The sequence below is a fragment of the Drosophila nasuta genome, chromosome X (genome assembly GCF_023558535.2).
Source record: "Drosophila nasuta strain 15112-1781.00 chromosome X, ASM2355853v1, whole genome shotgun sequence".
Taxonomy (NCBI): domain Eukaryota; kingdom Metazoa; phylum Arthropoda; class Insecta; order Diptera; family Drosophilidae; genus Drosophila; species Drosophila nasuta.
In genome coordinates, this window is record NC_083459.1 from 10866387 (window position 1) to 10890558 (window position 24172).

Consider the following 24172-nt stretch of genomic DNA (forward strand, 5'->3'; position numbering starts at 1 on the left):
TAAATCAGTTTATGTATCATTTTAGACAACTAAATTATAATAGTATCAATCAACTATGTTACCATTGTTCACAGTTGAATCCGGAAAATTACAAAATGTTAACAATGGAAGAATAAGTAAACGCGGAAGATCCATTTGTTATTGTTTACGCACGGTTCAATAAATTCACGTAGTACTAATGTTGAATTTGAATTGAGATTCAATTGGTTTTCATTGAGCGTCACGTTGATAACTTGGCAGCAGCCAATCAGCAAGTTGGCAGCGCTTGTCGAAATACTCATTAATAAAATGCCGAATTTTGTGAAAAACACTAATTAGTGCGACTGTTAATGGAGCTTTATGGATATAAATAACATAGCTTTATCATAAGTGTAGGAAAACTTTGAAGTAGATTGAAGTAGTTATGCGACATGCGATCAATCCATGGAACTGCGGGATATCGATTAAATCCTTATAAAATCTTATAGAATACATAAATTAGGCATCATTTATTATCAGTTTGTGTAGGAAACTTTGAAGTAATGAATTAGTTATGCGATAGGTAATCAATCTATGGAATATCGATTAATTTCTTATGAAAACAGTAGATATGTTTAATTTACTTACATGAGTAATACCCAAATTGTTAACCTTTTTACATTCAGTAATATGTGGAAACACAAAAATTATTTTCATTATTTTTAAATTTAGCACAAAACTGCAAAATCAGTTGAGCAGATGAAGAGCAATTGATTACAGCATCGATAATCAATAAGAATTGGCGACAACGATAATCGATGCGCGATTCGATACTCAAACCGATAACTGTGCCGATAAGCAAAAGCGACGCCATATTTGTAATTTGCGCTTTGTAGTCAATTCGCGTAAAGTGTGAAAAAGCAAAAAGAGTTGTTAAATTGTTGCTATTGAGAAGTGAAATTCAATTCAGCTGAATGCAGAAGTAAGTCAAACATTAAGTGCGACTTTCTAACAATAATCAAAACAAACTTAGATTAAACTGTAAGTAAAGATTATGTGTGTGTGTGTGTGTGTGCGTGAAACAGTTTCCGTATTTGTCTCATTCTCGTTGCGAGTCAATTGAACGACTGCCGTTTTGTTTTGGAGGCGTTGATAAATTTATGCACCCCATTGGCGCAGCTTCCGGTTCCATTCGCTTGCCACACGAAATATATATGTAGACTACACATATGTTCATATATGTGTGTGTGTGCAACAAATGTCAACTATTAGAGGGGCTGACTTCGACTGTTTGGCTAGTGGAAGTGGCCAAGTCTCAATGGCACCTCATAAAATCGGCAACCGAATGTTTTGTGACTCAGAAAGGAAATCTTTGTTGTTTGCTGTTGTTGTTGTTGTTGCTGCTGCAGCACATCAAAGGCGCAATCATTCCATCATTTATTTCGCTTGTTTTCCTTAGTTGTTATATATTTATTTTATTAGTTCGCAAGTAAAAAAAAATAACTACATTTACAAACTGCAAATTGCAAATGAAATAGTACAAAACATTAAATGAACTTTTTTTCGTGGTTCTTCTTGTTCTTGTTGCAGACTTCCTAGAGCGACAAGCTGGCGATGCCGCTGAACAGCAGCAGAGCTAACGAAGCGATAACCGAAACCGGGGCGCCATCGCGTGCCAGTGGAATCTCGGTGCTGTCGGCGCGAATGGAGTTGCAACCACCGCCGTTGCAAGTGTAGCAGTTGCCATCCTTGATGCACACCTTGTTGGCATGGGCAGTGGTGAGGCAGCCACGCTGGAATGAGCCGGCGGCCAGGCGATTGCTGTTGCGCACGAAGCACTTGTCGCCCAGCTTGTAAATGGGGCACACAGCAATGGGGGCATTGTATTCGGTGGCACAGGTGGAGTTAGTCGAGTTGCCGGAGCACTGCAGGCAGTGGAGACGATGCTGAGGGAAGAGCGCACGATTGCAGCCATTACCGAACGTGCAGATCATGCACTCCAGATCATTGTTGCAGGAGCTCAACGTTTTGTTGTCCAAGTCGCTGGCACAGCCACGAATCGTGTAGCCATCTGCACAAATTGGAAACGAGCGCATTACTCATTCAGCTGTCTTAACTTAAAGAAGAAGATCTAAGATCGGGAACTTACCCAGCACGCGGGAGTAGCACATTGTGTTGTTGACATTGGCGCAATCCTTGGACATCATGGAGTTGGCATCGGTGGCGCATCGCACATCAGTCTTTGAGTTGCACTGAACGCAGCTCTCTGCGGGTTGTATGACAGAAGGTGAGTTTCAGAAACAATTAATTGTTCAATTATTTTATTTCAACATTCCCACAATCGATCCACATTCCGTGTTCTACATATATTTGTTTAAAAAATTGCATTACCTATACAATTAGAACTAACATTCTTTATATACATACATATAGTATGTACACTCAAAGATAAGAGACTTGCAACTGTACATTCTGATAGATAATGATGAGTAGTAAATTATGGGTATTGGGGCGACATTCGCCTATCTATACAGGTTAAATAAATATTTGCTAATTATTTATAAGCTTCGTATCAATAACTATTTCGTTATTTCTGTAATCGCATCGATTTAAACTTGTCACATTGATCCCCATATCGGGTCAATAGCAGCGATTATAGGGCAAGCCCCCCCGCCAGTGGCAACATTTCAAAAGTACCGAAATTTCGAAGCTATGTACATATATGCGCTGCTTGCTTTTAATGTGCGTGCAATCCGTTTGCCCTGCTTGCATTCCACTTTCCAAAGCAGTGCAATTTCGACAGCATTTGAAATTCACTCTGAACTGCTTGACTTTCTTGATATATAATACTTTTAATGGAAATAAAACTGGATTTGTTCAACTGGATTGAACTGATATTACCAAAAATCGAATCGATTTCATACTTGCATAAATGCCATTAATATGACTAACAAAATGATATTGATACTGAAACCAAAGTTTGCCAAAAAGCTTGTTTCTAATAACCGTCGTAAACAAACAGCAATATTTACGCAGAATTCAAAACGATTTTGGCATAAATATGTACAACTGTACTCTCGACATGCATTTGTATATTCTTAATGTATATGTATATTGATAATACACAGTCCACACACGATACAAGAGTATATTAATCTTGGTTATTATTGAAAAAACTGTTTTCCAGGGGTCAATTTGGGGTCACTTTAATTAGTGTCGCATGCAAATGTAAATGTTAAATTCAATGCTTTGCATTATCTCAGCCGAAATATGATCAACTGCAGAATTCTTACTCGTTTGAGTCATGAATTCGTGACTCATTTGCTCTTCTAAGTCAACGAGCCGCATTTACTTCGAGTAGTCCATATGATATTACATTTACCCAACGCTAATAAGTAATTGTGCATAGTTATCAACTGAAACCTTTGTGTTGGGCAAGTGTTTGCCGGTTATGTGGGCACAAACGGAAAAAAATAGAATCACTTGAACACCACAAAAAAAAAAAAGAATGAAAAAAAGCCCTGACTTATCGAACTCCGATAAGAAATGTACGTGTGTGTGTTTAAGTAAACAAAGATAAGATACCGGTTTCGATTAACGACAAAAAAATAGGTAAATGATCAAAAAACTTTAACAATAAACCGCGTTATATAATGTAGTTTCACAGGTAAATTGCATATAGTTAAAATAAATGTAGGGCTTTACCGGAACTAACGTAGGCCAAATAGGCAACAGCAACGATCACCAACAAATAGAATTTCATCTTGAGTATTTATTTCACTAATTGACACCACAAATTTTAGTTAGATCGTTGTTGAATTGTTTCTCGCAGCGCACACTACGACCGTTCGGACTGAAGCTCAGATAATTACTAAAACCCAGTTGTATTGGACGCGAGCGAACTCTCTATAATATAGTTTGATAGTATGCTAGGGTCTTTATCGCGATCGACGTATTGTAGCTGTTACCGTGTGTGAGCCGAAGATAAGCTTTGCCGATGTTATGATCACGAGTGTGAGGGAGTAATCGCATATCACACGTTGCATATATGTATATATATGTACATATGTATGTGTGCTCATAAATCCATACTTATGTACTTGCTTCGGTCGATACTAAAGGGGTTCATTATCTATAAACCTGAGCCATTTCCTACTAAAAATAAGGCAGGTGAATCAATAATGACATATTATATCAAAGGTTTTGACTCAGTTTCTTCCCAAAAAAAAGTAGAGTGAGCAAGTTATAAAATATGTGCAGTTTTTGCTTTAAAACACATGTTTTTTTTTAACAACGTCTCAGAAATGAATAGCTTCTGTGATTACCTTTGGACTTAAACATTAGTGTTGGGTGCTGAAAATCGGTTTAATCAAAATTGCATATATTGAAAATATTATAACTAATTGTTTCTGCGAACGCTAGCAAGAACACAGATTCATAATTAGTTTTTAAATTCTTAAACTAAAATAACTTTAGGGGAAATGAAGCCATACAAACTAATGTAATCAACTTATCGGTCTTTTGTAACGGCCTTATTCAAATCATCGCTGTCAATCGATAAATCGTATTCGATTGCCACCTGCGCACGGTAGGAACGAATGAGATTTTTCGTTGTAAAAATCATAACTTAAATTAACTGGGATAATCGAATACTTTAGAAGATAATTGTTATCTATCACAGATGCTTACTCTGCTTATCAAATATTAAGAAATACCTTTTTTATTTTATAAATATATTTTAAGCATTGATTACTAGAAAGAAAAACCATAACTATTAATTTTCGAATTTTTTCATATGAAAGTTAATAAAATTGTTCAAATGTTGGGTTTTTGAAATACCCAAAGGGAGTTAACTTTGTTTATAACTTCTAAACGAAAAATTGTGTAATAATTTTAGCAGCAGATTCAGAATAGTTGAATTATATTGTATGCGAAGGAGCCTGTTTGTTCTACTAGAGTTCGTCTGCGGCGTTGCCAAATTGCAGAAAGTGAGCACAAACTCAAATCCGATATCGACGATTTTCAAAATAATTGAAACTTAAGTGAGAACTATGTCAAACTGCTGCTAGTAATCGTAATTCTGGATGCAAAATGTTGCAGCTGTTTTACTTTATAGTTTATAATATAACGAAAAAGAAAGACGGCTGACAATTATCGGGTCTCAACATTTTGGTATATTTTTGATATGTTGCCGTGGTCACATTCTGACACAGGTGTTAAATAAAATAGCTTAAAGCTTATTTTTTTTGTTTTAAGATAAAAGTCTGAATTCATGCAAAAGATAATAGTTGAATCAATATTAAATGAATACATGTAAATTAGTTAACTGCAAGAAACATCAATGTTGCTCCACCTCTAGTGCCCTATGTGCTCAGTAGCTGTAATAATAATACTAACAACAACACTTCAAACTGCATCGCAATCGAACGCGGCAATCCAAAGATGACACTGACCGTGTGTGTCAGTGATTATTGGCAGCATCGCCATTACTTTAATCAACAGCCGGCCAACAGTCCAGTGCGTCGACTGTCCCTGCAACTGGACGCCATCACTGCCAACTATTTGCTGCGCGAGCTGCTCCAGCAAAAAGTGCTCGCCCAGAAGCTGCAGCAGAACGATGGTGTGGAGCTGCTGTGGCTGGCATTGTCGCCCCCAGAGCGAGACACCATCGACTACAAGTGGGGCGAGATGTTGAGGCATACGATATGGGAGCATGTCGAGGTCGAGCATCTAATGTCCTGGCTCTCGACGCTGGGCGGCGGCTTCTCAGCCCTGGGCGAACAGTTCGAGCGATGCGTAAGTGTGAGATACAAACAGAGATTCAACATCAAGATACATAAGATCCTTTTTGCAATTTACAGGCGGAGACAGCGGGCAAAATCTCGCTGCAACAGCTGACAATCGGTCTGCGCCTGGGCGATCCTTTTCTGCAGGCTCGCTGCAAACTCTACTACAGCATATCGTTAATACAGCGCGGCCAATTGCGTCAGGCGAAGCATTTGATACGCAGCCAGCATCGTTTTGCACTCCAATTCAAGGAGTACGATCAACGTTTGATGCGCATGTGCCTCGGCATCTGGTTGCGACTGCGCTTTGAGTATGAGGAGCGGCGGAGTAGGCGTTGCCGTCAATCCGCTGGACACAGTCAGCGATAAACTCTTATATTTTTCGTTTAGGTTTTTTTTATGCAGAAAGTTAGAGAGAGAGCGAACAATTGTTTGATGTTTTTTTTAGTCGTTTTAAGCTGAAATATATACACAATTCTATAGATATTCCAAATGTGTGGTTGCATTCAATATATTTATTTATATAATATATATATATCTGCATATATATATATACGTATATGTGTGTGTGGTGTATGTAAAATATGTACGTATCAAATGCTTTTTTAACATTTATTAAACTGCTCTCTCATGGCCGGCAGCAAATTCAATACATCGAAATTTTGTTACTTAAACTATGCAGTTTCTGTTTTTGCTCTTTGTTTCTTCTAATGTGTGAGTGTTGTAATTTCGTATGTAGATTAATTAATAGTATATGCTACTAAAAGAATTGACGCGTCACGCATATTCAAAGATACATTTGTCGCATGTGTCGGTGATTCATTCTGTTTTGATCGCTTAATAATGAGCCATAATTATGCATAATATTGGTTGACAAAAAACGTATTCTTATATATATATATATATATATGTGTATATACCATATATGAAAACATGTATATGTATATGTATACGTACATATTATATGTTTGCAGATATATTATATACATACAGCATATACACATACATATAACACACACGCGAAAAAATAATAATAATAGAGTATAATAGAAGACGACTGGCTATAATTTGACATAAACATGATTATGGCCAAAAAAAAAAAATGTTGATCGATCATCAATAAGTATATGTTGGTAAACTTGAATTTAGCGGATTATTGCTTGTAGTGCTAACGTTTGTTGGTGTTAATGTAAAGCTTTTCCATTTGGCTGAATGAGCATTCTATTGCGCCAACGTGCCCATGGGATCCCAGGCGGGCAGTACAATGGGTTCCATGTCAAAGACACGCATCACATCCTCGGGCACATATTTCTTGTCGACAACCACCTCAAAGCCGAACTCCCTGAACCAATCGGCGCACATCACCAGATATCCCTTCTCTCCACGATCCTCGCCCCATGAGTTCTCCACGCGCAGTTTGTTCGCCACACCATTTTTCTGCAAAACCATTCAAAATCAATAATATAATTTCCACCGCAATGTGTTGCACCACTTACATCTACAGAGACGGCAGTAAAGACCATGGCGTGTGTCATAGCAGATTCACCATAGATCAGACGATCCGCCTTCGAGAATGTTGTTTGTATATCGATGTCGAAGACCAGCTTGAAATCGTGGCTGTGCATGAAAAAGAAAGAGACGACAAGACAAGTTAGAAAGAGCACGATGAGGTATAGATATTAGATTAAAGAGAGACTCTTCTGAATTGTTTAGAACATGTCGAACTTCCTTAGTGGCATTTCATTATAGTAATGCCAATAAATTGCATCTCAAATGTGTAAGAAATTACGCTACTTACTTCCTGCTATATTAAATGCAAATAAAGCATGAAATAAATATCTTTAAATACTTGATAGTTCAACTTTCTTGAGAGTAATACATGAATTTCTAAATGCAACTCAAGTCTGAAATATCTTTATATCACAACTTCTTTGAAACTATTGCATAAAATATATTAAGGAAGTATTTCCATAAACAAAACAGGTTAAAAACATTCATTAAATGCTATGAATGTATAAAGTACGTTACAAAACTCTACTTATATCTGAACATATTTCGAACTATGTCAAGCCTCAACTTAATGTGGAAACACTTACACGTCAACATCCTCGATGCCCTGCTTGGAGGCAAAACGCTTGCTAACCTCACAGCCAAACCAAACAGCCTCGCCGGCTTTCAGTGATTTTGTGACCATGGCCAGGAGCAGCTCGACGGATTGATTATTGTATAGCACGGGTCGGCCACCAACCACATTGCCCAAACAGTCCACTGTATAGGCTTGATCGTAGCTGCTGGTGGGACGCGGATCGGTAACGAGACACACCTTGTCCTCGACATTGAAGTGCGGCTTCACATAGCGTTCGTAGAACTCAAGCGAACTGATCGGTCCAATTGACTGATAGTTCTTCGATTTATCATAGTATTCCCAGGTGAATTTCTCGGCTGGAATGCCCAGGCATATGCCAACCACCTTGTAAATCTCGGCCATTTGATCCTGTATCTTCAAGGCAATCTCTTCCTCGCTCGGATTTTGCTCCAGCAGCACTCGCAAGTGACGCGCATATTCGCGCAACTGCAAAAGCGGAAGAGCCCTTTAATGTAAACAGCTCGAAATACAATTTGAAATTACAATCACTCACCTTGCTCTTTAGTATGGCATTCAGGCGTATGCTGGACTCGCAGCTAAAGCTCTCCGGAAAGCATTTCTTTGGCATCAGACCGTGTTTGACTATCAGATTGACCAGCATGTCCCATTGGCCGCCATCGGAGGTTGGATCTAGCAGCAGAAACGAAACGAGTCGCCCATCGACCTTTTCGCCGCGCTGCGCCGTCTTCACAATGTTATTGAGAAAGTAATTGCAACGCTCGATTTTGTCCCAGTAGAAGAGGAATGCCTGCGAGAACTCAAACTCATCCAGGTTGTAGTTCTTCATGAACGGCAGGCGAATGCAATTGAGCGCCGCAAAGAGCCAACAGCGACCGGAGCTGCGTTGATTGGTGATCGGTTTGCCCTCCGTTTCCACCTTGTAGTTGAACACATGATTGGTCGTCTCCAGTGCCTTACGCGACAGGCACACATCGAACGGATCCACACGGGAGCAGACGTTCTGCGCCAGCAAATTCTTCGGATGACTGTAGAAATTCTCGCGCCACTTTTGGAGCAACTCATCCGTTATGGCGGAGGACGAGCTGCTGCTGCTGGTGCTTAAGGCAGCAGGCTTGATGGCGTTGTTGGTGTTGTTATTGCTGCTGCCATTGCCGCCGCCTCTGATATCGGTGGTGATATTGTTGTCAGCTAAAATCATAATAACGGAAGCGATATTTGATTTCTCAGGTACTCTGATTTACTTGCTGTTGTTGCTGTTGATTTATTTGTTGTTGTTGTTGTTGCTTTCGCCACCTGTGGAAGCATCATGAAGCGTGTAAACCGAAACATTTTCAAACTTTTGACATCTAACACTCAGCACGGGATTTTGAAATTTTGATCAAATCGCACTAGATTAAATCTTTACTTTTGACTTTGTCTTGAACTTGCTTACAAATTGTTCGATTTCCACATTTTGTAATCGAATGCAATTGATATCTATAACAGTTCGATAAACATTAATACGAATTGATCGAAATTTAGTTTCATATGTATGTAAACCTAAACGATCCCAATATTAGAAGAAAAATATTTATTTGTAATCTTTTCCATTAAATTCAACTTATTATATTTTAAAAAAAATTATCACTTTTATAAAATTGTAAATCAATCGATACATATTATTGGTTATTGTTGAATCTCGACAACCATTATTATAATACACGAAATTTAGTTACATAAAACTAAACTCTATTTTAGAAAAACACATTTCTCTAATTTAATAATATAGTTTTACTATTTGTAACAATTATTTGTTCAATATATTGCTGACAACTAATAGTATAATTGGCACCTACAATAGTTACCCCGTCATAATAAATCAACAAGATTTATCTATCTATCTACACAACCAAACGGTATTTTTAACTTGGTCTGAAAACTAGATAACAAACCCATTTTGCACTAAAAACTCAATTTTATTATATTTGTAATTTAAAAAAAAAATCAATTCACAATTCTCACAAATATTTTCTTGTTTCCTCGGAATATTTTAGTATTATTTCTTATCTATAAAAACAAAAACTATTAAAAGAAATCTTCCAACTGCGCAACAGCGTTTAAAATGTTGCGATTATGTTTCACGAATTTTAAATCAGCAGATTAGACAAATATGTTGAGATTTTGTTTATTGAAAACTCTCATTAAATTATGTAAAAAGCAAACAACAAACATTTCTTAATAATCGTCATTGTTATCGTTAAACATCCATTGAAATATCGTACAATAAATTTTGAAAATCGATAAGCGAAATGCGATAACAATGTTCTGCGAGATACAGAATTTGTTTTATCTATCGAGCGATCAATTTATGTATATAAATACACATGTACATATACGTATATATGTATGTGTGAAGCTGATCGACGCTACTGCGATACTTTCTTTTGAGGGGCGTTGAGGGAGGATTGAGGGCGTGGCCCAAAGTGCAGTGTTCGCTGCGCATATGTATATGAAAATTGAATTTTGCGCAGCAGCTGCAACGACAAACAGCAACAACTCTAGCTGCAGCCTATTAACTTTGTCTTGCACTTTGGAGTGCAATGAGTGTACACTTTTTGTGCCATTGTTATTAAGCATTAAGCACAACGAGAGCGAGCAGTGCAGCAGTAGCCAATGTCGCCCCCACCACGGACTATTTTGCTTTTGTTTGATTGCATGTACATGGGTGCGCTTATATGTGTGTGGGTGTGGGTGCAAAACAACTCTTCCTTCTTTCTTTCTTTCGTTTCTTTTGTGCATCGAATCGCTTGGTAACACTGCACCATAGACTAGACGTAGATGTGGAAACAAAATAAAAAGAAGTGACCAACTACTAATGATGTGACCACATTCAAGCACTGATAACACAACAACAATAAACGAGTGGCCATTTACTTTGCATGTACAACCACATAAACATAGAGAGCGAGATAGAGAGATATCGTCTGCTGTACGTTGATGAGAATCGTAAACTAAACTAAGCAAAAAACAAACAGATTGTGTCAGATTTGCCTTTTTATCTCTCGGATTGTAAAAGAAATAATACCGAGTTAAGCAATCGCAGAAAACCGCAAAGAAACGACGATGATACAGAGTGCAATTAAACCAGTTTAAGGAGGGGGAGGAACGGAAGAGGGGGTCAATATGCCGTTTTAAACTTTCGCGCAGGCAAAGCCGGCAAATCTAAACAAACATAAAGGGTTACAGCAACAACAAAAGGCAAAGAAAGAGACGACAAATATATATGTGTATATGTATGTGTTACAACAACAAAAACTTGTTTATCCAGCTTTTTTTTTATGCGAATAGCAAAAAGGCAAAAAACCAGCAAAAACAAACAAAAATTTGGGTGAAATTTTACTTTCGTTGTCTTCTTTGTTGTTGTTGTTGGGGCGTCAGCACGCTGCCTCTCGCTCGCTCCTGCACAAAACAAATACAAAACTGTTGAACGATGCCTTGAAGAACAACAACAACAAAACTAGCAGCAGTAAAAGAAGCAACTAAAGCGATGGTTACATTTCTCTTTCATTGCTGTTGGCAATATTTGTTATTGTCTGTATATTAATCTTGCAGAGCATTGCAACTTCGCTGAAGTGCACTTTTCACTTACACATTCTGCTGGTAACGGGAACGTTGATAATTATTATCTGGGAGAGAGATGCTTGCAACTTCAACTTCAATTTTTGGGATGATGCACTTGCCACAAATACTTTTTCTTTTCAATACGAGAGTATTATTTCTTTTATCGTTATTTACTATTATGTGTGCACTGCAAGCAACGGTTAGCGACTGATAAAGCTGCTCTATTTATTTGCTATTTCTATTTTAATGAGTAAAATGAAAATGAAAATGTTTGGCTTGCGACCGAAACACGAAACAGACTGTGTGACCGCAACTGCAATTTGAATACCTACTATTTTTTATTGCCAAATATACCGCAATATACTGCTGCAAAATTTGAATTTTTATTTGGTAAGCCACACTTAGCGAAAAAGGCGCACTTTTTGAAAATCCATTTTCTTTATTAATTTTTTGAAAATCAAAATAAAAACACTCGAAACTGAGGAGATTTTGTAGTGTAACAAGAACATGTAAGATGGAATAGAACAAGTAAGACAACTACAGACAAGTGTTCTTGAAAACCCATTTTTAATAAACGTAAAACAGTGCGAAATCCGTCAATGTTTTTTTGGCGAAGATATAAAAACAATACTCAAATATACCAAAACTATATGTGGTGAATCAATAATCTGCATTTAAAATAATAAAGCGGACAATTTGTGGGTTCTTGTCCTATAAAATTATTTCATTAATAACTAAATTTTTAGCTGATCGCAACCAATGGAACTTGCAGAAATAATAAAGACAAATATTTATTGTTTGTATCAAAAATGGACATTACGACGGCGAAAGTGAGCGTATCTAAAATCTAAAACAAGCTGTTCGTGCAACAAAAACAAGGATATCAAAAAAATATTAGCTCTATTTTTATATTTTTATATTGTATCAGCTGTTGAAGCTAATCAAGAATACATATATATTTCTGGAGTTAAAAACGCTTACTTCTGCCAGTTTAATAGATTTCCTGTCGTTACAAAAGTATAACATCCTTCTATACTATGGGTAGCGGTATTAACAACAATTTGAAAAACATTGCATAATTTTCAAATTAACGCAGTTACAATTATTTGTAGAGGACAGGATTTCAGTATTTTATTACCATGTAGTACATAATATACCAGTAATGGTGAAAGACTGCCATATTGCAATTTGCGAAATATCGATACATCGATAGCGAAGAATAGAAATTAATTGGTATATTTGCAGCTTCCTGCTGCCTGCTGTTGCTTTGTCGCGCTACGTTCGTTGTTGTTGCTGCTGCCCTGCGCCAACTGTGTGTGGACTGCGAGAGCAGGTCGCGAATTTTGAAATCGCTCGCTTCACGCTGCCTCTGTGTCAGTGTGTGTTAAGACCAAAAACTACAAGATAGTCCCAGCAAACACAATCAAAAACATTGATTAGCATAGACCATCGATTCAAAGTGTAAACGAATCTCTCGATCAAATTCGTTCATTTGTTCGCTCGTTACTTTATTTCACTTTGTGTGCCATCCAAGATGAGTGGCAGCACGTCCACCAACAACAACACCAACATCAATACCATAACCAGCAGCAACAACAACAATAATAGCAATGGCAACAGAGAAGTATCCGAGGATTACACATTGTTCAAGTTCTACATGGAAAAGTGCTATGAGCTGCCATCGGAGCTCAAGAATGACATTATCTACTGTCAGCGTGCAATGCGCGACTTTCTCAAGGTGCACGGGGTGAGTAACAAGCAGCAAAAGCAAATGCAAAGGCAATCTGCAAAAGCAATAGCAAAAGTAAAAGCAACCTGTGTGACCGTTGACTAAGTTTTGATTCCTGTTCGCCTGCTCATTATCATGATTATTAACTCCTTGCATTCTTCTTCTTGCTTTTCTCTTTTACAGCTGGTCTCCGATGTGTTCAAGGAGCAGGCCGATGCGGTAATATACACCTTAAACAATCCTTATATATTACATTCACAACCACATCATTCATATACTCTTGTTCTCATTGCTGTTGTTGTTGTTGTTGTTGTACATTTTCTTTGTTTGGAGCAATAACAGCGAATCTGAAAGCGAAAAAAAATGTGCCCAGCAAAAGCGTGAGCCTCAGAAGAGGGAACAACGACGTAGGCAAGGGCGAGGCGAGGGCGATGGGCAGGGTTGCCAACTCCACCAACATCATGAGCGTCATCCGCTGCAGCAGCAATCATGGGTCAGCCAAATGGCCAAATTAGCCAAACAAATAATGAATCTTGAGTCATTTGCTATTTAATCTATAGCTGCACTTTGTTGCTTCAGGGGAATTGCTGATTGGTGGAGGGAAGCGAGGTGTAAAACCTTTAATTTCCATTTTTGATATTTCTAAATTAGAAATACTCAAACACACACGCACACACACACGCTTATAATACTACGTGTGTTGTAGCTATGTACATATGTATGTATGTGTTGTATTTTATTGAATATTTTCAACTTTGAGGTTTTTCGTTTAGAGCAAAAAGTAAATCGATAGTTTTGCTTATCATTTGTACTTCGACAATTCTCTGCAATATTTGCCTTTAAAATTCACTTGTCTGAGACACGAATTTGAGTCACGTGCGTAAAAAGATAAAAAAAAAAAACAAAGTAACAAAAATGTATAAAGTTGCGTGTGCTCGACTTTCAGATACCTAAAATGCAACGCAGTTGTTTTCTAATTAACTTAGTTGTTCGTGAAATTTGAGTCACGTGCACGAAGAGATGAAAAAAATATCTAAAAGTAAAAGCTACAGTTTACACTATGTGGTCAACTAAGAAATACCCGCTTGAAGGTAATGCAAAGTTATTTACTGACTAGAGCAAAATTACTTTAAAAGCTAGAAACATACAAAATATCCTATAGAAGAAGTTCGTCAAGTTCGTTTTCACTGTATCCATTATTCAATCGTTATGAAACTTGGAGTATTAATTTAGAATGAGTTGATTTTTATGTTTGTCGAGTCTGTTGCAATTAAACACCACTAACAACTTGTTTTTTAACGAGTTTGAGGGGGGCGTTATCTAGTTGTAAATTCGACTTAGGATCAACATGAGTATTGAAACCTTATTTGATGTTTTTTTTTTTTCGAAGGGAAATAGCTGTTGGTAGAAAGTAATAATAATGTTTTATAGAGCGAGAATAAAATAATTTATCATTTAGCATACCCTTCAACACACTTGGGTGACGGGTATAGAAATGAGAACACGACACGCGTTTCCAGTATGAACTCTTCGATTTTCGTAGTTGTTATTGCTTTATGACACTTAATCAATGGTTGACAATCGATAATGACTAAGAAATGCGACCACTAACTAATATAGTATTATCTATTTCACATACACACACACACACACACATCGACAGGATCCAGTGCAGATGCAGCGCATACTCGACGAACTGGAGGCAGAGGTCTACGAGATCAATGCGGAGCAGAACTATTTGATGCTGCGCCTCGACGAGGACCTGGACATATTCTACAAGAAACTGGAGGACAGCAACATCCAGACCGTACCTGAGCTGGGCAACGAGTACATCTCCAGCCTGATAGTGCCTTTGATTGGCGATGCCAGCTACAAAATCTATCCGCAATCGGTGCTGATGCGCGACAACGAGGAGATGCTCATTCGCAAGCATTTTCTTATTTCGCAGGACGACGAGGCGGGCGTTGAGCCGCTCAAGCTGAGCGAACTCGATGACAATGTGCCGTTGATGCTGGTCAATCCATCGACAGCAACCGCCACACTCTTGGATGCACAAACAACAGCAACAACAACGGCAGCAACCGCCGGCAACGAACTGAAGCTTATGCAGCCCGAAAATCTCTTCAACATGGGCGACAACAGCGTCGGTGGCTTAACAACGCTGCTTTCGACGCCAACTCAAGCGCAATCCGCTTTGCCACTGCCACCGCTGTTGACACAATCGAAGCCATCGGAGCATCAGCAACGTTCGTTGCTAATACCACGCGGCGGATCCATTGCCGTCGAGGAGCTGCCCGGCGGAGCTGTGCTGTCGACGCAGCCACCACCACTAGCGATGGCCAAGCAGGTGGCCGGAGTTGTGGCAACAGTTGCTGCAGAGATCAGCAAGCCGCAGACGTTGAAGCGCAGCTCAACATCACCGCCACCGCTGGCGCCGATCACAAAGGTGGCGGCCACAATGGCAACGGACTTTGAGGTGGTCGCCCAAAGTCGCATGAATCTGCGTCAAGCGTTGCGACGTGCACGCAAAACCAAACAGCAGCCGCGTCTCTTCGACGACGAGGATGCCTTGGAGCTGCCCGGCAGCGAGAAGACAGCAGCACAGTCCACAACTGCTTTGGCACCCAGCAGCAGTCAAGTGGTGTCCAAACAGAACAAGGCGAGCTTGAGCAAGGCTCTGGCCATGGAATTGACAACAACAGCAGCCGCAGTTTCTGTTGCCGTTGCCGGAGTGCCAAGTGCCTCGTCGTTGGCTGCCAAGAAGTCAGCACAGCCAGCGGCAAGCAAACAGTATAAGACACGCAATGCTTATGGTGCTGGCAGAAAACCCGCCACACCGCCTCCGCCATCAACGGTGGCGGGACAGCACCAAGCAGGATCAGGAGCAGGAGCAGCGGCATCAACAGCGCGTGCCTCGTCGGGCTCATCGGGTTCATCGGATGATTTGCATCACGAACTGGAGCTGGAGCAGCAGCGTCTGTGCGCCTCGGCGGCTCAGTGGCGCGACGAACCACGCGAGACACGCGTCATGCCGGCTGAGTACGGACAGGAGCATTTCCTTGGGCTGTTTGGCCTCTATACACATGACATGGTCAAGAAGTTGTGTCAGCGCCATTCGAAGCGCAAGCGTCGCACGGTACAGAATGCCAGTGGCGTTGACTTTCACTACGGCCAGCAGCTGGCTGCCATTGATGCAGTGCGTCAGAAGAAGCTGAAGGACAAACCAGAGTTTCTCCTGTCGCCCAAAGAGAAGCGTTTGCAGGCAAAGAAGGCCCACCGAGCGGCCGCTGCAGCTGCTGCTTCTGCTTCGGCTGTTGCTGCCACAACGGGCACAACGGCCACGCGGAAGAGCAAAAGTAAAACGCCTGAAAAGCTGGAGGATCTATTCGGCAGCAGCCAGTCGGTGGAGGGGGGCAAACAGAAGTGCAAGGAGTGCAGAAAACGTGCAGGTGAGCAACAACTTTATTCTATGAATCTGGCTTTGCAGACGTTGCAACGTCATTGATTGAGTCATGTTCCTGGTAAAATATGCAAACTTTTTTATACCCGTTACACATAGAGTAGAAGGGTGTTATAACTTTATGCCTCCAGGAAATGTATGTAACAGGCAGAAGGAGGAGGCCCTACAAAATATATATATTCTTGATCAATGTCATTATCCGAGACGATCTTTCACTATCCGTCTGTCTGTCTGTCCGTCCGTATAAATTCCTAGACTATAAGAGATAGAGATATCGACAACACTTAGATTAGGTTTACATGCAAATCAAAATTGTTTAAATGTTTGCCCTGCAAATTAACAAAATCGTAAAACAAGCGTAATTTAGCTTTTAATGTAGCTTTGGCTGAAAATCTGGTATATTTTGGTGCTATATGGTATATTTTGAATGTAGTACTATGTCAATATACCAAATATAGAAATTGACATATTTTTGTGGCATATTTTAAGAATAATACCGCACTGTTTTGCTTTTACTCGAAATCGGTAGCGGGTATCTCACAGTCGAGCACACTCGACTGTAGCTTACTTGTAATACTTTACTACAGTATTGTCCACTTTTTGCGCGTTACTCACATATAATTTGTTGGAATATATACATATATGTATATATATATATATATCAGCTGCTTGTTTGATGACTACTATTGTGCATGTGAAATTTCAAAGCAATCTTCCATTACGTAATGAGAAAACCAAGAATCGAATAAACTTGGAGTTATATATTACACCATAAATTTGCGATGTTAACGCGTTCCATGATTCATCTAACCACATGATTATCTATGAATTTTGTTGAGTTTTAAAACAAAACTTGTATAAAATATCAGCGAACAAGATTAGAAAAATTATTGACGTATTCGACGGCATATATAAGAAAATATATAATATAATACAATATAAGATAGTATTTTATTAAAGAAACAGTCGAAGGCCTTAGTAGCTAGCACTCCCTTCTTTTAGTTATATTATTTTGTATAATAATTAAACAAGTAAATAAATAAATATTAAAGAAAGTAAACTATTAATACAAAATATGAATTTTGCTCTTAATTCATCCATTTCAAACAAAACTAATTCGTATATTCCTCTTTCAGACAACTTGATGACATGCCAAAGCTGCCAAGGCTTCTATCATCTGGACTGTCATGAGGACGCCAAGGGCAAGACGGTGTCACCACAATCGCACAGCCAGCTAAGCATTCGGTGTCCACAGTGTGTGCGTGATTGGACAAACACGGCCCGGGCTAAATGTTTTTCTTAATAGTTGTTAAGCATTGTTTTCCTCTTTTTTTAATATCGAGAAAGCAAACAAAAAATGGCGATAAGAATTTTTTTGTGCGCATTGTCGGGGCGCTTGTTGTACAGTCTTTATCCTGATCATTGTATTGTGTATATATATATATTTTATATATTTCTTTTTTTTTATATATTTTTTTTTTTTAAATTTTTTATAACTGGGGTTTCCATTAATGATTATGACTTACTTCATAATGCACAATATATTTACATGCGATATACTGTAATTGTGCCTCATATCAACAAACATTTTTTTTGGTTTAATACTTATTATTTTAATTTTGGTTTTCAAATTCTCCCTACACACACTACTACACAAAAAAAAAAAGAAACAAGCGGAACAATCGTTATTTTATGCTCTTGCAGCGGGAGGCGAATTCAATAAAAATTATTCACATTAATGTCTGTCTGACGCCACAATAATGCAAAATCTAGATGTAAACTATTATAATTGTTTTTTTTTTTATATATATATAGAATAACAGCTGCCATAGGAACGATCTGCGAGAGTATTGCATCTTCGGTGTACCGAAGACAAGATGTTCTTTAATGTTTTATTGAATAAAGTGGAATATTTCACAAATTAATCATTGTTTTTATTCATTTTTCAATAAATCTCAATCACAATATCAAAATATGTATGCAGGAATCCTTTTGTCGTAACACCAACAATTAATACCGTCGCCAGCAATTTTTCAGAGGTGAATCGCGTTATTTTCAGGTATCCTAAAAGTTTGAAACATGTTTGAAACTGTACGTATGCCGCTTAAAATCTGAATAAGCAATAAATGGACTTAGCCCACATATGGCATAGAGAAAATATAAACGAAATCTACTTTCTAAAGAATTTCGCGTATTCACAATGACAGAATATTATTCAGGTAGGCGAAGAAAGAAGAAATAGTCCTTGCGATTCGCAGGTATTCATATCCCAAAAAGGATTTATGACACGTGTACAGATATGCATGCAAATTTATAGCGAGTTTGTGACGATTTGCAAATGAAGAAATTTCCATTAAATTCCTAGGTACTTAGGAAAAATACACTGAACCAAAAATAAGTAAATTAGTTCGAAGCATTATTATGATGCATAGAATAAATATAATGTGAGTGGATGAACTCTCTATGTATACGAGTATTTATAATAGAATCGATATTGGTTAAGATTTTTATACCCGCTACCCATAGGGTAGAAGGGTATTATAACTTTGTGCCGGCAGGAAATGTATGTAACAGGTAGAAGGAGGCATCTCCGACCCTATAAAGTATATATATTCTTGATCAGCGTCAACAGCCGAGACGATCTAGCCATGTCCGTCTGTCCGTCTGTCCGTATGAAACACTGGATCTCAGAGACTATAAGAGATAGAGCTATAAATTTTTTTTCGACAGCATTTGTTATGTTTGCACGCAGATCAAGTTTGTTTCAAATTTTTGCCACGCCCACTTCCGCCCCCGCAAATCAAAAAAATCGAATAACAAACGTAATTTTAAAGCTAGAGTTGCGAGTTGGTATATACAATATTTACTATAGTAGTTATGATTCCTGAAAATTTGGTTCCGATCAGATAAAAAATTGTCGAAGTTATTAAAGAAATACTTTTGTATGGGCAAAAACGCCTACTTACTAGGGGTCTTAGTTGCTTTGGCTGACAATCTGGTATATTGTGCCGTCTATGGTATATTTTGAATGTGGTACTATGTCGATATACCAATACCATATACCATTTGGTATATTTTTAGTATTTTTGCAGTATATTCGGTATATTTTGAGAAAATACCGCAATAAAAGAAACATTTCTTTTATTCAAAATGGGTAGCGGGTATCTCACAGTCGAGTACACTCGACTGTAGCTTTCTTACTTGTTACTTTATTAAATAAAGTTGATAAACATATAAAGAACAATTTTCTTTATTATTTTTTTTTGCAGAATAAAATACTCAAAGTAATTAAGGTAATGCAAAGTTATGAATACTTAAAAGGCAAAAAAAAAGCTTCACTTGAGTGTGCTCGACTGGGATATACCTCAAGTTATATAAAACCAAATATAATATATAAATATACCCAATTGATATACCAAAAATACTTCTACCGAAGGGTATATTTCGTATTTCTTTTTATAGTATATTCTCAATATATACCAATATATACCATACAAAATATACCAGATTGTCAGTCAAAGCAACTTAGAGGCGATTGCATCAGACGTTTTTTGCCATAAAAAAATATTTCTTTTATAACTTCTACAATTTTTTTCTGAACTCAACCAAATTTTCAGGAATCATAAATTATTATTTGATTTTTTTTTCGATTTTGAAGGGCGGAACTTGAAACAACTTGATCATATACTTTATGGGGTCGTACATGTCTCCTTCTGCCTATTACAAACATTTACTGGAAGCACAAAATTATGATACCCTTCTACCCTTTGAGTAGTGGGTATAACTAAAACAACTAATAAAAAAGTGAGAAATTAAATGAATGCGATGAATTGGAAAGGTTTTCTTATACATAGTACAAATATGTGTATAGATTATAGATTATTTAAAAGCTTTTATTAATTTTATTAGATTTTTCTTTTACCACTGCGATTTCAATGTACTTCATAATACAATTTTTTTTCTTATCATTCATATTTTGTAAAATATTGAGTTAGTAATAATGACAAAATTTTTTGAGTTATTTAAAAATAAATATATTAAACTTTTATAACTAAATTTTGTCTCAAAGTTGCGTTTTTATAATGGTATTTTTAAATTTTAAACGCTTAGGTCATAAGCACTGCTATTTCAAGGTATACAGCTGTATATAAAAAGTAATTCAATTTATTGTTTTGATCGGAGTTGACATTTTCAGGGATACATATATCCGTTATGTGCCTCGAAATGCAGTCAAATTTTACTAATAAACTAATTTATTAAATTTTATTTAATTTTATAATTAAAGTTATACTGAATAACAATAAAATTATTATTATTAATTTATTGAAATAAAGCATGCAATTCCTTATTGCAATGACATAATCTAAAGTGATTAAGGCCTTCAGGATATTTTTAACAATAAAATATTTCCGATGTTTTAATTTAACGCAATGTTTTTTTTTTAATTAAACGTATTTTATAATTTAAAATTATGCTTTAATATGGGATTGATATCTATAACTTATTATTTATTAAATCTATATTTTTATTATTATTTTATATTTTATTATATATATATGTATTTTCAATATATAAGAAATAAAAGATTTTTATTTAAAATAACGATTATTACAAAGACTGCCATTTTATTTGTGCAGCCCTGAAAAAGAAGAGAACAAGTGAACAGAAATAGTTCGCCGGCAGCGCAAAAATTTGAATATGCGCTTGCAACCCTGATCAATGGATCAATGGCGAAGGAACGCAGCGGAAGTTAAGCTGTGTGTTAAATGTTCAATACGATTTAGTAAAATCGAAAATAAATTTCAAGTCCACACTTACGATTTTGCCATAAGCTGCAAAGTCAGCTAAGTATTTTTCAATTGCACATGCAAATTTCATGCCAAAGAAAACACGACAAATTTCTGATTAGAAAAGCGTAAAAAAAAAAAATACGCAATCGAAGATGAGTGAGAGCAAAGCTAATTTGACCGATGAGCACATGTTGTTCATGTCGTATCTGGAGAATAACTACAAGTTGCCATCGAGACTCAAGAATGACACTATCTATTGCCAGCGTGCAATACGCGACTTTCTCATGGTGCACACGGTGAGTAAAATTGTCACAAGTTGTATTTCCAAGTTGATAATTACATAACTTTTTCCCTCACTCTTCTTGTTGTCCTCGTTCCTATAGTTGGTCTCTGATGTGTTCAAGGCGCAGGGGGATGCGGTAAGTATAATAATCTTTAATCTTTAATGTGGCAAATGAATATTGACGCTAGAGTTGTGTATTTGTAACCGTCTTTGGAAAATAATAATTCCCTTTAACACAGAGACACTTGCAACCAAAAGCTCATCATCTGAAATTTGAGACAGACTTTTGCAGGAAATAAAATACATTTATACATAATACATTTTACATTTTTCTTTGAACATCTGCAGGATTACATCGAAATGCAACGTATATTGGATGAATTGGAGCAGGAGATCTATGAGGTCAACGCGGAGCAGACCTATTTGATGCTGCAAATCGATGAGGACTTGGACAAGTTCTACAAGTGGCTGCAGAAACTGGATGTCGCGATCGTTCCCGATCTGGCCAACACATTCATCTCCAGCCAGATAGTGCCTTTGATTGCCGATGCCAGCTACATAATCGCACCGCACTCGGTGAAGATGCGCGACGATCCGGAGACCCTCATTCGCAGGTACTTTCTCATTTTGGCAGACGATGCTGCTGAGACTTCTGGCGATAAACGAGACGACGTTGAGATCAATCCAGATCAACCATTGTCGCTGGAGAAATCATTTACAGAGGACCAGTTGCCACTTACTACTGACTCAGAGGTTATTGAAATGCCAGCCGATGCTCAAGAGCTGCTCGAGATGTTTCTTGCCCAGGACGAGCTGCAGTTGTCCACTGTGAGCTCTGAGAGCGTGCCACAGCCAGAGAAGGAGGAGGACAAAGAGGAGCAGGCTATACAGCTGCCAACAGGAAATGCAAAAGTTCCAAGTGTTGAAGAAGCTGCCACGACAGCTTCAATTACTGCAGCAGCTTTAGATGTTGCATCAACTGCAGATGGAGCAGTTTCAAATCTTGAGGAAGATGCAGCACTTCCAATTGTTGCACCAACTCCCATTGCTGCCTCATCGCCAATTCATTCAGCAGCTTTACGTGTTGCATCAACTGCAGATGAAGCAGTTTCAAATCTTGAGGAAGATACATCACTTCCCATTGTTGCACCAACTCCCATTGCTGCCTCATCTCCAATTCTTGCAGCAGCTTTAGATGTTGCATCAACTGCAGATGCAGCAGTTTCAAATCTTGAGGAAGATGCAGCACTTCCAATTGTTGCACCAACTCCCATTGCTGCCTCATCTCCAATTCATGCAGCAGCTCCAAATATTAAAGAAGCTGCCATAGCTCCAATTCTTGCCCCAGTTCCAAGTGTTGCGGCAGCTTCAGTTCTTGAATCATCTACAGATGCAGATGCTGAAGAAGCGGCCGCAGCTCCAATTGTTGCTCCAATTCTTGCAGCTGCTCTAGGCGTTGCATCAAATGCACGTGCTGCAGTTCCAAGTATTGAGAAAGCTGCCGCACTTCCAATTGCCGCAGCAGTTCCACGTGTTGCACCAAAGGAGACGACGCGCAAGAAACGCAATAGGAAGACAGCAGGCAAGAAAGCTGCGAAGGCGCCACCGACTGTGGCACGAAAGAAGCGTGCCACAAAGTCCAAGGCAATTGCTGGTGGAACAACTTCGAACAAAGACTCTTCAGTCGGTGGACAGGAGAGTTTCCTTAAACTATTCGAACTTTGCACCCACGATGTGGTCAGGAAGTTTTACCAACGTCATTCGAAGCGCACTCGACGCCTAATTATTAAGTAATCAAATACATATGAATTTGAGAGTAATCTTAAGTTATATAGTCAGTAAATGAACACATGTATGAAATATTATGTGATCAACTATGAATCTCTTCTTCCCTCCATTAAAATAAACTGTTCTTAGGGAATTCAAAGAATCATTTGACTTATTATTATAAGCAACAATTAAATACAATACAATAAACTACGCATTAATGTGAGTATTTGTGTGTGTGTGTGTTTTTACTGAAAAAAGAGGCCTTTAAAACACTGTTAAAAACAAACAGAAAAAATAGTAAATTCATACATAGTGAGAGATGTTCCAAAGTTTCACAAAAAGCAAGAGATGGTAAGGGGAGTGAGGTAAAAGTTGTGAGTGAGGAGAGATTGAGATCCCTTTAAACTTATCGGGTACATATGAAAATGTCGCAATATACATTTATCGCATAATGGAACCGACACTTTTCTCAATTTATTTCCATTTTTTTAATCAAAATATTATGGTTAATAATTTACTAAAAAAAATTGTATATTTAAAAAAAAATAAAGACATACATTTGTCATTATGTTGAATAGACGAATGAAATATCAACAAAACAAAAATAAAGGATGTTGAGAGAGTCGGTTACTAACGATAATCGATCAATTTTTGTTTCCAGTGGGAACTACATTTTGTCAAAGCGAAAA

At 37.8% G+C, this 24172-nt stretch overlaps 5 protein-coding genes across 5 annotated transcripts; 3 read left to right on the forward strand and 2 right to left on the reverse strand.

The window, feature by feature from the left end:
- Positions 1-1408: 1408 nt before the first annotated feature.
- LOC132797323 (uncharacterized) lies at positions 1409-3831 on the reverse strand. The gene is made up of 3 exons (XM_060809015.1): positions 3664-3831; positions 2108-2224; positions 1409-2029 (listed from the first exon to the last, which is right to left on the reverse strand). Exons 1-3 carry the CDS (start codon positions 3719-3721, stop codon positions 1554-1556), a joined length of 651 nt encoding a protein of 216 aa, XP_060664998.1. The 5' UTR covers positions 3722-3831; the 3' UTR covers positions 1409-1553.
- Positions 3832-5143: 1312 nt separating this feature from the next.
- Positions 5144-6610, forward strand: LOC132797324 (uncharacterized protein F58A4.6). Its single transcript, XM_060809016.1, has 2 exons — positions 5144-5754; positions 5820-6610. The coding sequence occupies exons 1-2, from the start codon at positions 5401-5403 to the stop codon at positions 6111-6113; spliced, it is 648 nt and encodes a 215-aa protein (XP_060664999.1). The 5' UTR covers positions 5144-5400; the 3' UTR covers positions 6114-6610.
- Positions 6611-6772: 162 nt separating this feature from the next.
- Positions 6773-11740, reverse strand: LOC132797321 (bleomycin hydrolase). The gene is made up of 5 exons (XM_060809013.1): positions 11480-11740; positions 8384-9039; positions 7841-8316; positions 7241-7361; positions 6773-7181 (listed from the first exon to the last, which is right to left on the reverse strand). The coding sequence occupies exons 1-5, from the start codon at positions 11481-11483 to the stop codon at positions 6966-6968; spliced, it is 1473 nt and encodes a 490-aa protein (XP_060664996.1). The 5' UTR covers positions 11484-11740; the 3' UTR covers positions 6773-6965.
- A 973-nt stretch (positions 11741-12713) lies between these two features.
- LOC132797320 (uncharacterized) lies at positions 12714-18366 on the forward strand. The gene is made up of 4 exons (XM_060809012.1): positions 12714-13198; positions 13364-13399; positions 14844-16629; positions 17777-18366. Exons 1-4 carry the CDS (start codon positions 12986-12988, stop codon positions 17941-17943), a joined length of 2202 nt encoding a protein of 733 aa, XP_060664995.1. The 5' UTR covers positions 12714-12985; the 3' UTR covers positions 17944-18366.
- A 3245-nt stretch (positions 18367-21611) lies between these two features.
- Positions 21612-23618, forward strand: LOC132796450 (uncharacterized). The gene is made up of 3 exons (XM_060807624.1): positions 21612-21726; positions 21814-21849; positions 22062-23618. The coding sequence occupies exons 1-3, from the start codon at positions 21619-21621 to the stop codon at positions 23505-23507; spliced, it is 1590 nt and encodes a 529-aa protein (XP_060663607.1). The 5' UTR covers positions 21612-21618; the 3' UTR covers positions 23508-23618.
- The last annotated feature ends 554 nt before the right edge of the window (positions 23619-24172 follow it).

Coding starts and splice junctions, on each gene's coding strand:
- LOC132797323 (XM_060809015.1), bottom strand. CDS start 3,721: ATGAAATTCTATTTGTTGGTGATCGTTGCTGTTGCCTATTTGGCCTAC. Junction 2,225..3,663: donor TTTGGCCTACGTTAGTTCCG/GTAAAGCCCTAC, acceptor TACAACCCGCAG/AGAGCTGCGTTCAGTGCAAC. Junction 2,030..2,107: donor GTGCTACTCCCGCGTGCTGG/GTAAGTTCCCGA, acceptor CAATTTGTGCAG/ATGGCTACACGATTCGTGGC.
- LOC132797324 (XM_060809016.1), top strand. CDS start 5,401: ATGACACTGACCGTGTGTGTCAGTGATTATTGGCAGCATCGCCATTAC. Junction 5,755..5,819: donor GCGAACAGTTCGAGCGATGC/GTAAGTGTGAGA, acceptor TGCAATTTACAG/GCGGAGACAGCGGGCAAAAT.
- LOC132797321 (XM_060809013.1), bottom strand. Junction 8,317..8,383: donor ATGCCATACTAAAGAGCAAG/GTGAGTGATTGT, acceptor CCGCTTTTGCAG/TTGCGCGAATATGCGCGTCA. Junction 7,182..7,240: donor TTACTGCCGTCTCTGTAGAT/GTAAGTGGTGCA, acceptor ATGGTTTTGCAG/AAAAATGGTGTGGCGAACAA.
- LOC132797320 (XM_060809012.1), top strand. CDS start 12,986: ATGAGTGGCAGCACGTCCACCAACAACAACACCAACATCAATACCATA. Junction 13,400..14,843: donor TCAAGGAGCAGGCCGATGCG/GTAATATACACC, acceptor ACACATCGACAG/GATCCAGTGCAGATGCAGCG. Junction 16,630..17,776: donor GGAGTGCAGAAAACGTGCAG/GTGAGCAACAAC, acceptor TTCCTCTTTCAG/ACAACTTGATGACATGCCAA.
- LOC132796450 (XM_060807624.1), top strand. CDS start 21,619: ATGTTGTTCATGTCGTATCTGGAGAATAACTACAAGTTGCCATCGAGA. Junction 21,727..21,813: donor ACTTTCTCATGGTGCACACG/GTGAGTAAAATT, acceptor TCGTTCCTATAG/TTGGTCTCTGATGTGTTCAA. Junction 21,850..22,061: donor TCAAGGCGCAGGGGGATGCG/GTAAGTATAATA, acceptor GAACATCTGCAG/GATTACATCGAAATGCAACG.